The sequence below is a fragment of the Diutina rugosa genome (assembly GCF_008704595.1).
Source record: "Diutina rugosa strain CBS 613 chromosome Unknown scaffold7_size311281, whole genome shotgun sequence".
NCBI classification, from domain to species: Eukaryota; Fungi; Ascomycota; class Pichiomycetes; order Serinales; family Debaryomycetaceae; genus Diutina; species Diutina rugosa.
Genome location: NW_022995140.1, coordinates 99622 through 112307, shown reverse-complemented (window position 1 = coordinate 112307; position 12686 = coordinate 99622). Strand labels below are relative to the sequence as shown.

The 12686-nt window shown below is 43.2% G+C and overlaps 9 protein-coding genes across 9 annotated transcripts; 5 read left to right on the top strand and 4 right to left on the bottom strand. All coding sequences in view use genetic code 12, as the record gives it.

Moving 5' to 3' along the window:
* Positions 1–109: 109 nt before the first annotated feature.
* On the top strand, positions 110–1033 carry DIURU_002824 (uncharacterized protein; the record flags this gene model as incomplete). The annotated part of the gene is made up of 1 exon (XM_034155518.1): positions 110–1033. The coding sequence occupies one exon, from the start codon at positions 110–112 to the stop codon at positions 1031–1033; it is 924 nt and encodes a 307-aa protein (XP_034012355.1).
* A 36-nt stretch (positions 1034–1069) lies between these two features.
* DIURU_002823 (uncharacterized protein) lies at positions 1070–1540 on the bottom strand (the record flags this gene model as incomplete). Its single annotated transcript, XM_034155517.1, has 1 exon — positions 1070–1540. The coding sequence occupies one exon, from the start codon at positions 1538–1540 to the stop codon at positions 1070–1072; it is 471 nt and encodes a 156-aa protein (XP_034012354.1).
* Positions 1541–1938: 398 nt separating this feature from the next.
* Positions 1939–2730, top strand: DIURU_002822 (glycosylphosphatidylinositol-alpha 1,4 mannosyltransferase I; the record flags this gene model as incomplete). The annotated part of the gene is made up of 1 exon (XM_034155516.1): positions 1939–2730. One exon carries the CDS (start codon positions 1939–1941, stop codon positions 2728–2730), a length of 792 nt encoding a protein of 263 aa, XP_034012353.1.
* A 118-nt stretch (positions 2731–2848) lies between these two features.
* Positions 2849–3571, top strand: DIURU_002821 (exosome non-catalytic core subunit; the record flags this gene model as incomplete). The annotated part of the gene is made up of 1 exon (XM_034155515.1): positions 2849–3571. One exon carries the CDS (start codon positions 2849–2851, stop codon positions 3569–3571), a length of 723 nt encoding a protein of 240 aa, XP_034012352.1.
* Positions 3572–4460: 889 nt separating this feature from the next.
* Positions 4461–5342, top strand: ERV29 (Erv29p; the record flags this gene model as incomplete). The annotated part of the gene is made up of 1 exon (XM_034155514.1): positions 4461–5342. The coding sequence occupies one exon, from the start codon at positions 4461–4463 to the stop codon at positions 5340–5342; it is 882 nt and encodes a 293-aa protein (XP_034012351.1).
* Positions 5343–5461: 119 nt separating this feature from the next.
* Positions 5462–6175, top strand: CYT2 (cytochrome c1 heme lyase; the record flags this gene model as incomplete). Its single annotated transcript, XM_034155512.1, has 1 exon — positions 5462–6175. The coding sequence occupies one exon, from the start codon at positions 5462–5464 to the stop codon at positions 6173–6175; it is 714 nt and encodes a 237-aa protein (XP_034012350.1).
* A 43-nt stretch (positions 6176–6218) lies between these two features.
* TIM10 (protein transporter) lies at positions 6219–6494 on the bottom strand (the record flags this gene model as incomplete). Its single annotated transcript, XM_034155511.1, has 1 exon — positions 6219–6494. One exon carries the CDS (start codon positions 6492–6494, stop codon positions 6219–6221), a length of 276 nt encoding a protein of 91 aa, XP_034012349.1.
* Positions 6495–6678: 184 nt separating this feature from the next.
* On the bottom strand, positions 6679–9756 carry DIURU_002817 (uncharacterized protein; the record flags this gene model as incomplete). The annotated part of the gene is made up of 1 exon (XM_034155510.1): positions 6679–9756. The coding sequence occupies one exon, from the start codon at positions 9754–9756 to the stop codon at positions 6679–6681; it is 3078 nt and encodes a 1025-aa protein (XP_034012348.1).
* Positions 9757–10650: 894 nt separating this feature from the next.
* On the bottom strand, positions 10651–12549 carry DIURU_002816 (uncharacterized protein; the record flags this gene model as incomplete). Its single annotated transcript, XM_034155509.1, has 1 exon — positions 10651–12549. The coding sequence occupies one exon, from the start codon at positions 12547–12549 to the stop codon at positions 10651–10653; it is 1899 nt and encodes a 632-aa protein (XP_034012347.1).
* Between the last annotated feature and the right edge of the window lie 137 nt (positions 12550–12686).

The following is a 12686-nucleotide window of genomic DNA, read 5'->3' as shown; positions in this document are numbered from 1 at the left end:
ATTGATTCTTCTTTTCTTTTTTTTCTTAAGCATCACCGCGTCGATGGTGGAAGCCGTTAACGGCCCGTTGAAAATTTATATAGAGGGTTGAGCCTGCACGTCATCCAACATGAGTTTACCTGTGGTTGACAAGGAAGAGAATATTATAGATCTTGAGCTCGAGCACTCCAAGAATGCACCGCCCAAATACCTTGGGTTTGTTGCAGGTATGTTTTCTGGGGTAATGAAGAACGTTGTGGGGCATCCATTTGATACCATCAAGGTGAGGTTACAAACAGATGAGGTGGGAAGATTCAAGGGACCCATGGACTGTGTGCTTCAAACTCTTCGTAAGGAAGGTGTTACGGGTCTTTATAAAGGGTTCACACCCCCATTGATTGGTTGGGTTTTCATGGATTCCGTCATGTTAGGATCGCTACATTTGTACAGGCGTCTTTTGAAAGAAAATTTTTATCAGAATGACGAGAAGCTACCATTGAGCGGTCACGTAATTGCTGGGCTTGGGTCGGGTTGGACAGTGTCATTTGTAGCTGCGCCAGTTGAACAATTTAAAGCAAGACTTCAAGTTCAGTACGACGCGAAGACAAAAATCTACAATGGGCCTATTGATGTTGCCCGGAAATTATACCACACTTGCGGAATCCGGGGCATCTATAGTGGGTTGTTTGCCACGATGGTATTCCGGACGAATTTCATTTTTTGGTGGGGGTCATATGAGTTATTCACACAGTATTTCGAAAACAACACAAACTTGCTGAAGCCGCTGATTAACTTCTGGTCAGGAGGATTGTCGGCCACTGTGTTTTGGATATTCGCTTACCCAGCAGACGTTGTTAAACAAACGATTATGACTGACAGTCCTATTCGAAGTGAAAAGAAATACCCCCGCTGGATCGATGCGGTCAACGCCATTTACAAGGAAAAGGGACTCATGGGATTCACTCGTGGGTTTGTACCTTCGATATTGCGTTCATTCCCAGCAAATGCTGCAGCGTTGGCTGCTTTCGAAGCAGTGATGAGGTTCTTACATTAATTAAAAGGAAAACTTATAGATAATCGCGTAATATATTCATGATTCCCATGGCTTCTTTCGTTGTTGGACTTGAGCCGTACTCTTTTGATCCAGTAGAACTGTGTCAGGGATTTGTTTTATCCCAGGCACTTCTTTACCGGCTAAAATAAGCTCAACAACATTTTGATAATTTGAGCTGTATGGTTGTTCATCTTGGGTCGAAGCACGAGATTCTTCCGGTTGAATCTCCTCAATCTTCTTCAGTTTGCGATAACGATCTCCCCATTGGCGTTCCCAAGCGCGATACTCCTCTAACTCGATGATCTGATCGTTCTTCAGGCAAAAGAAAAACACCTTCGCTTGGTCGGTGAGCTGTTGAAGATCCAATGCCAGTATTGTGGCCGTAGGATCTTGCTCGCGCAAATTCTCTTGATAGTTCAGTAAAATTTCATTAAGCCCCTCTTGATATTCAGGAAAGTTGTTCCAATCGTAATTGAGAAAGTTGACGTAAACTTCTTCTTGATCCATAACTCGATTGACACACAAGCCAAGTGCGCGCGACCAACCTGGTTAGCATGCGTATGAAGAAGCTTACACTCGGACAACTATTTTTGGCAGCCACTATTCTACGGGTTGGATTCTTTCTATTTGGAATATACCAAGATGCTTATATGACAGTTAAGTATACTGACATTGATTACCTTGTGTTCTCGGATGCTGCGAAATACGTGGTCCATGGGCTGTCGCCATACAACCGTGAAACCTATCGATACACCCCAATGCTCGCGTGGTTAATGACTCCGAATCATTTGTGGTTTTACTCTTGGGGAAAATTAGTCTTCGTTGCTTTTGATTTGGCAACAGGCTATTTGATATACATGCTTACAAAAAATACTTTTCTGGCGGCGATTTGGCTTCTTAACCCAATGGTGATAGCCATTAGTACTCGTGGAAGCGCCGAATCAGTACTCACGGTTTTGGTCATGGCATTTGTCTACACTCTATCATCCCAAGAGCTCATTTCTGCGATTTTGTTAGGCTTGGCTATTCACTTCAAGCTCTATCCGATCATTTATTTGCCCACAGCAATTTGCTATATTACGCAGTCTAGTAATCCTATTAAATGGATGAATGTCAAAGCCATCCGCTATGGGCTTGTTACAGTGGGTGTCGTTGCGATTCTCAATTGGATGATGTACAAGCAGTACGGGTACGACTTCTTGTATGAAACATACTTGTACCACTTTCAACGTTTAGACCACCGGCACAACTTTTCAGTATACAATGTGTTGTTGTATTACAAGTCGGCGATTGCGGGTGAGGAACAAATATCGTCTTTTTCGGTGGAGTCGTTGGCGTTCATTCCTCAAATTGCAATCTCTGGTTTGCTTATTCCTCTTTTATTCTGGAATAGACTACAAGCATGTTTATTTCTTCAAACTTTTGCATTTGTTACTTTCAACAAAGTAATGACCAGTCAATACTTTATCTGGTTTTTGATATTTCTACCTGGAGTAATAGGTGATGCAAAAATATCGCGGGTTAAAGGGTTTGTCATGGTAGGGGCGTGGGTTTTGACACAGGCATTATGGCTCAACAACGCCTACAACTTGGAGTTCTTGGGAGTTCTGAATTTTGATTCCGGATTGGTATATTCGTCCGTTTTATTCTTTTTGACAAATTGTTGGATTCTCAGTGAGATTATTCGCTCTTTATAGAGAAATAAGAATTTCTATTCAAAAGTTAAGTGCTGTAAATAAGGCCCACTGAATTGTTAGAGTGCACTTAGCTCGCAAAAACGCGCGCGGTGAGTGGCATCGCAGAAGTGATATACCAATGGAGCTTTATTCCCCAGAAGGATTAAGACTTGACGGGAGACGATGGAATGAGTTAAGACGTTTTGAGTGCCATATTAATACGCATCCTAATCTGGCAGACGGATCCAGTTATGTGGAGCAAGGAAACACCAAGGTGGTTTGCTTAGTACAAGGCCCCATGGAACCTAAGCAACTGCTGCAACTGAATGAGTGTACGATAGAGGTCAATGTCAATGTGACAAACTTTTCGACATTTGAAAGACGAAAGCGAGGTAAGTCTGATCGCCAAGTGCAAGAGCTTGTCACCACGCTCGAAAGAACGTTCGATCAAAGTATCATGACCCACTTATACCCACGAACGCTTATCAAGTTAGACCTTACCGTTCTAGCGCAAGATGGGGGTCTATTGGGAACTCTAGTCAATGCGATGACTCTTGCATTAATTGACGCTGGCATTGCTATGTACGACTATATCTCTGCTGTGTCCGCAGGACTACAAGATACGAATGTACTTTTGGATCTCAACAACCTCGAAGAAAAAGATATGAGCGGGTTAACTGTCGGAGTTATTGGAACTTCAGAAAAGTTGGCGTTGTTGATGTTGGAGAACAAAATGCCCGTTGATCGTCTAGAAAGTGTGCTAGCGCTTGCGATAGTTGGGAGTCATCGCATTCGTGAACTTATGGATCAGGAAGTTCGGCGTCACGGCAATGATAGATTGAGGAAACGTAACGAGATGTGAATTTTAATATACACATGGGGTCCGAAACATTTTCTTCCAGGAAGTACAAGCATGCATGTAGTGAAATGGCAAGCTATGTGCTCATGAAAGGTTTTGTTTTGCAAGTCTTTTGACTGACCACGGGGATTCTATGATAAATGCAGATCAATAAATGCCAGTCAAGTCGTGCTCTGCTTATTACGATCTGAGCCGTGTGGTGACGAAAACATACACCACGTAGTAAGAGAATCATCAGGAGTCAAGATTGAAACTCAACTATCAACAATCAAACGTGGTATGGCTGCTCGTTAATCTAAGCGCAACATTTATTTTAGGCTTTGTTTGCCAGAAATTTTAGGTTGGGTGAAGATCGCTCACAAGTGCTAGTTGTCCATCCAGTGATTAGAAGTGAATAACGATAGTCTTATACAGAAGTAATTGTTGAAGGAATGGTTTACGGCTTATTGCACGAAATCGATATTCAAATTGGAGTTTATTTTTAAACTCCAAAATCTTCATCTCCACAATTCATTTTGTTAAGTCATGGGCGGGTACCTACTTCAGAGTCCCTAATTGAGGTGCATCGTGCCACTAAATTAGGACGCTAGTGTAGTTCGTTAATCGATCATTAACTCGACCTCTTGCCATGATTCCAACTTATACTAAGACTTATTTCACTTGTGAATGATGTGTTCTTTCTTCGTCATCCTCATTCTATTATCTGGTTGAACTGACCATACTCTCCACAGTTTCTCCACATCACTAAATATGGTACGTGGCCTTTAACGCGTCAGTGCGTGTAAACGTGTACAGACCATACGTATAAAAAAAGACAGTTCTCGCGAAAGCTTTCAATTCTCTATTGAAAATGTCATACCGTGGTCCGAACCAATTCAACAACCAGTTTGGCATGCCCCAGGTTCCTCCTCTGGCTGCTGCGGCTGCTGTTGGAGGTCCTTCAAAGTCCCCAATCGAACAATTTGAGGACTTCTCGAAGAAGGTAGAGGACTCGCTCGACCAATACTTCCACGTGTTGAAACCCTACGTTCCTGCCATTGGTCGTTCATTCATTGTCGCCACCTTCTACGAAGATGCATTGAGAATTATTTCACAATGGAGCGACCAGGTATATTACTTGCACGGCTATAGAAAAATCTGGTGGTGGTTAACCGTGTTGTTCCTTTTCTCAAACGTGGTGGTAATGTTCGGTGGTGCTACTATGCTTGTCATGAGAAAGCAGCCGATGTACGCCACCATTGGGCTTGTTTCTGTGGTGATTTTGCAAGGCTTATTTTATGGGTTGATTACTGATGGTCAATTTATTCTTAGAAACCTTTCGGTCGTGGGAGGTCTTATTCTTGCTTTCTCTGATTCTCTCGTTCGGGACAAGCGGGCTTTGAATATGCCCGGATTACCACAACTCAGCAACACAGACAATCGAAAGTACTTTCTTCTCGCTGGTCGCTTGCTTTTGATTTTGTTATTCCTTGGGTTCGTTTTCTCTGCTAAGTGGTCGTTTGGCAGAATTCTTGTGATTCTTGTCGGCTTTATCTCCTGTGGCTCGATCATTGTCGGGTACAAGACCAAGTTTGCTGCAGCTATTTTGACCGTGCTTTTGTTTGTCTACAATTTCTTAGTCAACCAATTCTGGAGATATTCAGCTCATGACTCCAACAGAGACTTTTTGAAATATGAATTCTTCCAAACTTTGTCAATTGTTGGTGGTTTGGCGATCATTGTTAACGCGGGTGCCGGTGAATTCTCTATCGACGAAAAGAAGAAGATTTACTGAATCGGAGGTGTGTAGTTTAATTTGTAATTTTAAGTATCCATTTATATTAGAAGATAACCTCAACTGTCCTGTGGCATGTTTCGCACAAATTAACCACTTACGCGAAAGCCATTACCTATATGCTGGCAAATTGTCCTATCGATCATCTGGCAGCTTCACAGTGCCCTGTTGATCATCCACCAGTCAAAGAAGAGCCGAAATGCCCTGTTGATCATGCTACTCGTGCCGCCTGGGTCCTGAGCGTCCAAGTTGAGATCCCCGAAGCTGTCGAGATTCCATCAGAAGGTTGTGATTCAACAAAGATCGACAATTTGATCGGTGATGTTACCAAACTGAACGTTGCCCTTCCTACTGATAGGGAAATATCGTCAATTCCTCGGACCAGCTCAGGGACGAACTGGGTCTACCCGTCTCAAAAACAATTTTACGAAGCCATGCAACGAAAAAACTGGAATCCCAATGCCGATGATATGAAAACGGTGGTTCCTATCCACAATGTGGTTAATGAACGCACTTGGAATCACATTATGATGTGGGAAAAGGCTAATATCGAGAATGCCAATAAAAAGTGTGGCGGTATTACTTTAACGTCATTCAAAGGAGACTCGAAAAAGTTGACTCCGAGAGCCTGGTTCCGATCGACTTTTCTCGGACTTCCCAAACCTTTTGATCGTCATGATTGGCGCATCAATCGGTGTGGTGTTGAGGTTGACTATGTTATAGATTTTTACGGGAATGCCACTGCAAGTGGTGTTGAGTTAGACGTACGACCAAAGCTTAACAGCTGGGAGGGAATTAAGCTTCGTCTTTCCCATGCTTTGGGATTAGATTGAATCATGTATATATATTCTAACTCAAATAAACTTGCCAAAGTACTTATTGTCTGCCCATGAATGCACCAGATTGTCCCAATTGTTGCATGTTTTCACCAACCTGAACGTTGGTTTCGAAATACTTCGATACACATCTGTCCAAACAAAGCGATTCTTGCTTGTCCAATTCACCATTGTTGTAAGACTTGTTGATACACTTGGCATGGCATTGTCTCACCAAAGAGTTGAACATACCAGTGACCATGTCAAGCTCCGCTTCGGCAGCCGAAAGCTTCTGTTGCGACGACACTTGGGGCGTGGAACCTCCTAATCCGAACATGTTTGTGGGTTCTTAAGTTGCCGCAATTTTTCAAGATGAGGTTTCCATTGGTGCGCGACCCACCGCCACTCGCCAGCATTGTGACAACTAACCCCAGTGTACGCCAATACAGTATCGAAATTAATCGACAATACTACTTGTCATTCAAACGTAAACTTATCTCATAATTCGTAAATAAAATTCCTTACATGCTAGGAAAGTTGAATCGACTTACTGCACCCCACAATGATTGAGTGGATGGGTATCTCGAGTCTAACTTTGCAATATCAGCTTGGTGAACAGGTGAGAGATGGAAAAGCCCATGATATAACGTAATTTGCTTCTTGTAGATCGATATGTGACCACCGAAGTTATTGATATGACACCCATAGAAATAAGGTAGCCCTGTCACCTGGTCCGCAAATTGATTCGTTATAGTTTCTTTGACTTCGAAGTAATACTTCATATATCTCCAGGTTTGTGTACGTAAATCCAATACCGGGACTTGTAACAAGTTTGAGTTGTTAACAATGATAGGAAACCTGCTAAGTCGCAGCACATCAAATTTAGGACTTTCGTACGGCAGTTGATCATAGTAACGTAAAGTTTCGTTCCGAAAGCCGCCAAAAAATATCACCAAGTCCTGTTGTTTCAGCGTGTGATACATGGCAAAATGATGGCATGCTCGTAATTCCGCTTCCACGATTGGAGGACTTGCCTTTTCGTCACCACGTTTGAAATTCGTTGGAGGCTCGTCATCTGAAGGCAACTTGTCCTGCTGATACGTATCAAAGATATATGTTTTCATCAATTCCCATGAACCACTTTCAATGTCATAAATAAATATATCACTGAACAGGTTGTAATTCTCATCAACCCCCCCATGAATAAATATTCGCTTATCCTTTAGTGTGAGGGAGTGATTCGACTCATCTTCGCTAAGCCCTCCAGAGGTGGTATGAGAGGTAGGTCCGGGCCCGAAAGTAGTTTTAGCCGTTCCCTTGTTGGAACACTTGCTCCCCGTAATGTTCTTGTTGATGAGTGTGCCTCCAAAATATCCTCGGGGCAGGGGCCACAACAGACCGGGAGATTGCTCCACACGACACACAAGAGCCTCTGAATCAAATTTGACCCGCTGATTGTCCTCACAAGGCAAATCGATGCGTAGCATTTCATTTGACGCCTTATAGTAAGTGTAGCCAAACTCATCCACTTGTGGTACGAATCCACCAAATACATACATCGTCAAAGTGAAAATCTGAGTATTCAATAACGCGCTTTCTTCCAAAAATGGAGCAGGATTAGTTCTCGGTTTGGGTGTGGATATTTTTGGCTTCCCTATCACCGACTCAATAGAAGGTTTGGCCTTCGTAGATTCATTTGTTGGCGCACGCATCATCCCTGATTCCTCGCTGGTGTCGTTCGATGGCGTAATTGTAGGCGCCGGGGCGGGTGTGTGATCTTCAAGAGGTTCCTCCGATGGAATGTTGATCGTTGAAGGTGTCGAAGGTGCAGCATGGATGGCTTGCGGCAGCTGTGGAGACTCTTGCAGCCCTGTGGACGCAGTACTGACTGTAGAGGTTCGAGACTTTTGACGTTGAAGCGAGTTATGGGAGTTGCTTGGGTAGCGTTTGTGTCTCTCATGCGCTACAGGTTTTGACCTCGAATCCAGTTGGCGACGACGCAGACTTTCACTGCGCAGCAGCACCTCTTTTGCTAATGGAGATTTCGTATTTGACGCATGGTGACGATGGAAAATGCGCGTCAGCTTGGAAAACATACTCAGAACCTTGGATTGAGCTTCATTTGTCACTGTGCTAGCCAGATGCAGACGGAACCCTGATAAATACTTGCTGATTGTACTGTCATTCAGCGAAGAGTTCGTTGAATCGTTGGTCAAAGTTGACCCAGAACGCTCTAAATCGCTCTTCCCGTCACTCGATGAGATGGAATTGGAACTAGAAGCTTTATGCATGCGCTTCGATAGCTTGTCAGAGGTTGGGGAACGATCCAGAAGTTTCATCAGATCCGCGGAGTCGGTCACTTCCGCATCTAAAGAAGGTTTTTGCTTCGTGGAGGTTGATTTGTCGTTATCCAGTGATGTCTTCAGAGAACCACTCTTGTTCAGGTGAATAGACTTCTGCGTTACATATGTAGCAACAGGCGCCTGTGACAACGTCGGTCCTTGGTTTTCGGTAGATGAAGACTTACTGTAGCTAGCTGTTCTCTCATCATCATGTGAATAGCTAACAGGGGAGCTTTTATTCAGTTGTTGCGTCGATTTTGCGCCATGAGGTGCCGGCGTTGAAGAGTCGCTGAAGATTGGCAGAGGCATGCGATCAGGAAGCTCGTTTGACACATCAGGATTCCATGGGCAAGCAAAAATCAGCAGGCCAATTCTTGCCATATTGATAGATTGATTATGCTCCAGTTTCAAATCAAGTTTGATTAGGGTAAATGACATCGTAAGCACGTCCAAAATGTATCCATTTTGGTTGAAGTCAATTGATTTGTAAACAAGCCAGCGCTCACGGCCTCGGTCAAATGTCACCTTATCAGTGTTCAACGTGAATCCCCCATAAAAGAAGACATGATGATCACTAATTGTAACGGCTGTCATACCACTATAGTGAGACGGGACATTTTCCGTAGAAAAATCCTTCAAAAAAGAAAAGGTATTGCGTATTTTCGAAAACTTCACCATATGAGTGTTTTGCACGAGGTAGGGATTAGAAAGAAGTCGTCGGTCAATGAACGGTGGAAAATCGCAAGGAAGGTAGACCAGGATTCTTGAAAGATCAGTGTTGGTTGGTATTCCTAACCTGCTCAAACTCACCAGCTCATCAGTGTAAAGTCCTCCGAAGCAATAGGCAAACTCACCAACTTCGAAATGATTTTGCAAAACGAATTTAGGGATTGCTGGATCTTGGTGTACCTGAGTAAAATTGGACGAGTCTTTCAGCTTCAAGTTGAACAGCAAAGGTGGAACCATGTAGTATCCACTAAAAACCCCAGGATTAGATTCCATTACTAAAGGTCGAGGTATTTGTTGCGTTGAATCAAGGAGAGTTTCGGTCTCGTTGTTTTCGTAATGTTCCAAGTTGTCTTGATACTTGATTGGCCCCAAAATCACCTTCGGAAGTAGAACGTCTTGGTCAAGTGACTTACTGGACCGAATTTTCGTCGAAATGGCTTCCAGGACCTCGTGGGAAAAAAAAGTATACGGTCGGTCAACCCCATGAGTCCATCCCTTGGCCTCTGTGCCATTGAAGCCTTGTGTCATCGTCAATGCCTAAGTTTGCACTGGTGACGGCAACTTGATGAAACTCACTGTGGTTGTCGATAGATGTGACGTTGCGTAATGTGCAGGTTCAACCCCGAGGTTGCCTCCTAAGGGCGCCGAAAAAAAAAAAAAAAGAAAAAACAAGAAAAATAAACCGTTACATCCATGCTTATTCACGGAGAATCAAGATTAAGCCTTTCCAGTACCAAACAGTTCGTTTGATGCTTCGATAGTTAAATAATATCAGCAAATGCTTTATTTCAAGAGACTAAAATTTTCGGTATGACCTTCCACTGAAGCGTTGGTTGTTCAGATTAAAATTTACCATGTATAAGCTGATTAAAAACATTCTCTTGCGCTGGTGTTTTCGCACGACTCGAAAATAAATCTGCAATGCTCATTGACGAGACTTCGCTTCTATATATTGAGGGTCGTAGTTGCAAGCTGAATACACGGCGCTCTGGTTGAAAAGCTCAGCAGTAGCTACATCCCTTATGTCGTGGGCCCCAAAGGATCTTCATAAGGAGCCCTCAAATTATGGTGCATGCATCACTTACATTTATCGTGACGTACCCTTCTAGATTAAATGGTGGGGATGCGTTGACGCTCGCTCACAGCTTTATTGTGCATAATGTTACCTCGGGATGCTTCTCAACGGTCTAATAATTGGGACTCAACATGTCAGCCTTAACGAGTTGATGAATCTTAAAACAGTTAGTAAAATTCCACATTCGATAAAATGAAGTATCACTTACGTCTTGTACTGAAGCATTGATCACTTGTCTCAACTCCAATGCCAACCACACCTTGATCATACTGGCCTGATCTTCGTCTTTGAAAAGTTCACGCCCTTCTTTTGATAATCCTAATTGTCTGAGTACAGGTAATGCACTATTAGTTAGTAAGCCCGCCGTAGATGTCATTTTCGGTGGGAAACCCCCACACGATAGCGTATACGAACCTGGCAAACAAGTCCAAATCAGGGTCAAGTTGACGACCAATCCCTTCTAATAAGAGGATCGCAACAATAACGGTAACAAAATCACCTTCCATTCTGACGTGATGGGTGCGAACCATTCCAAGCACTTGGTCGAGTAAATCACCAATTGAAATACTGCCCAATGTGAACGTACGTTCCTTCATGCGGTCTACCAACTTCTCGACTTTAAGAGCGTAAATTTCTTTGTTGATGACCGTTTCTGGAGTGCGCAGCCGTTCAACCATGAGTTCACCTGCGCGATAACCATCAAATTCAGCTAATGCCTTGAACAAATCGATAAAGTTGCGGCGATCTTCGGCACGCAATTCTGTAACAAGACCAGCATCCAAGAAACAGATTTCAGCATGGTAACCCTGGTTGTACAATTTCTTCAATTTGTCTGCCCATTTCGACATCGGTAGCAGAAGCAATTCCTTTGTGACTCTATTTGAGTCACTTTCGTTTGACAGTTTAACAATCTTGTACTCCCTTTCATGCTTGTAGTGCTCGTTTTTGTAGAATCTAATCATCATGTTACCAGGATGCAAATCAGCGTGAACGAAGTTGTCAAGGATTAACATTTTGAGGAAAGCATCAAGCCCTTTGTCACTGATTTCCTTCGTAAGATTTTTCCCATGATTTTCTTTTAAATCCAAAAATTTTTGAATGGGAATAGCATAAATATACTCCTCCACGAGAACATCACGTGTTGTGAAATTCAAGTATGGCTTGGGGAAATGTATATCCAATCGACTTCTGAAATTTTCCCGGAACTTAGCCAAGTTGAGAGCCTCGATACGAAGGTCGAGTTGAAGCCTCATCAAAATGGCAAACTGATCAACTTCGTCTGGCAAAGATAACCACTCCATAGTGGGGATGACGTCAATACAATTTGCAAAAAATGACATGATTTTCAAATCGCGATTGATATTGATATCGACATTGGGATGCAAAACCTTGATAGCGACTTTTTGATTGGTTGTGAGGGGATCTTGATGTTCTGTGACCATTATTTTGTCAATGAACGCATCAGATTTAGCTTTCCACTGTTCCCGATCGTTGTCTTTAGCTTGTTGTATAGCTTTTGGTGAAAGTTTGGCCACATATACCTGAGCAATAGCCCCAACGCCCACTGGTTTATCATTAAATTCATCAAATATTTCTTCGAAAGGCATTCCTCCAAACAGCTGGCATACGATTCGTTTAGTAGCACGAAGCAGGTGTGCTTTCGCGTTTGAGTGGAGATTCCCAAGTTCGTTACACATTTCCCTAGAAAAGATATCCGTTCTCAGAGCTGCCCATTGGCCCAATTTGATGAAACTAGCACCTGCAGTTTCGGCAGCCCATCGTAACATCCTGTACCAGGCTAGCGCCCCCAGACGAACCGTCAGGCCTTTCTGCCTTTTACCGAAAAAACATATGGGATACAATAAAAACACTGGCACAAATATACATGAAAGCTCGACAAAGCGACCAAATATAACCACTGGTTCCACAACATAATCTTCCACAAAAAACTTCGTGTACCAGAACAATCTTTTGATCCAATTCCCAGTGTGGGTTTTTTCGTGACGATAATGTACATTTTGATCCACAATCTCCTCCTGAGACAGCTCGTAGAGTCCCATCTCATAAGTATCGGCACCTTTCTCCGGCTTCAACTCATGAATTGATGTGTCAATAGGATGGAATGCTTCGTTCGAAATGAAGGCAGGACGGTGTAACTCATAGGAAACCAATCCGACAGCCACAGGAATGGAGAGCCGTATCCCAGACCTTAGAGAAGGTCTGAGGTGACGTCCAAACTGGCGCATAAAGATTGGCCCGTTGAATAGCCGAAACATTTGATTGAATTGAGTATGCTCCGACTAGTGAATACGGTCCTGATTCTCGTTTGCTATATCTGACCGCGCGCACCCTCTGCACTACTAGAGCTGCAGGCATGTGAAGG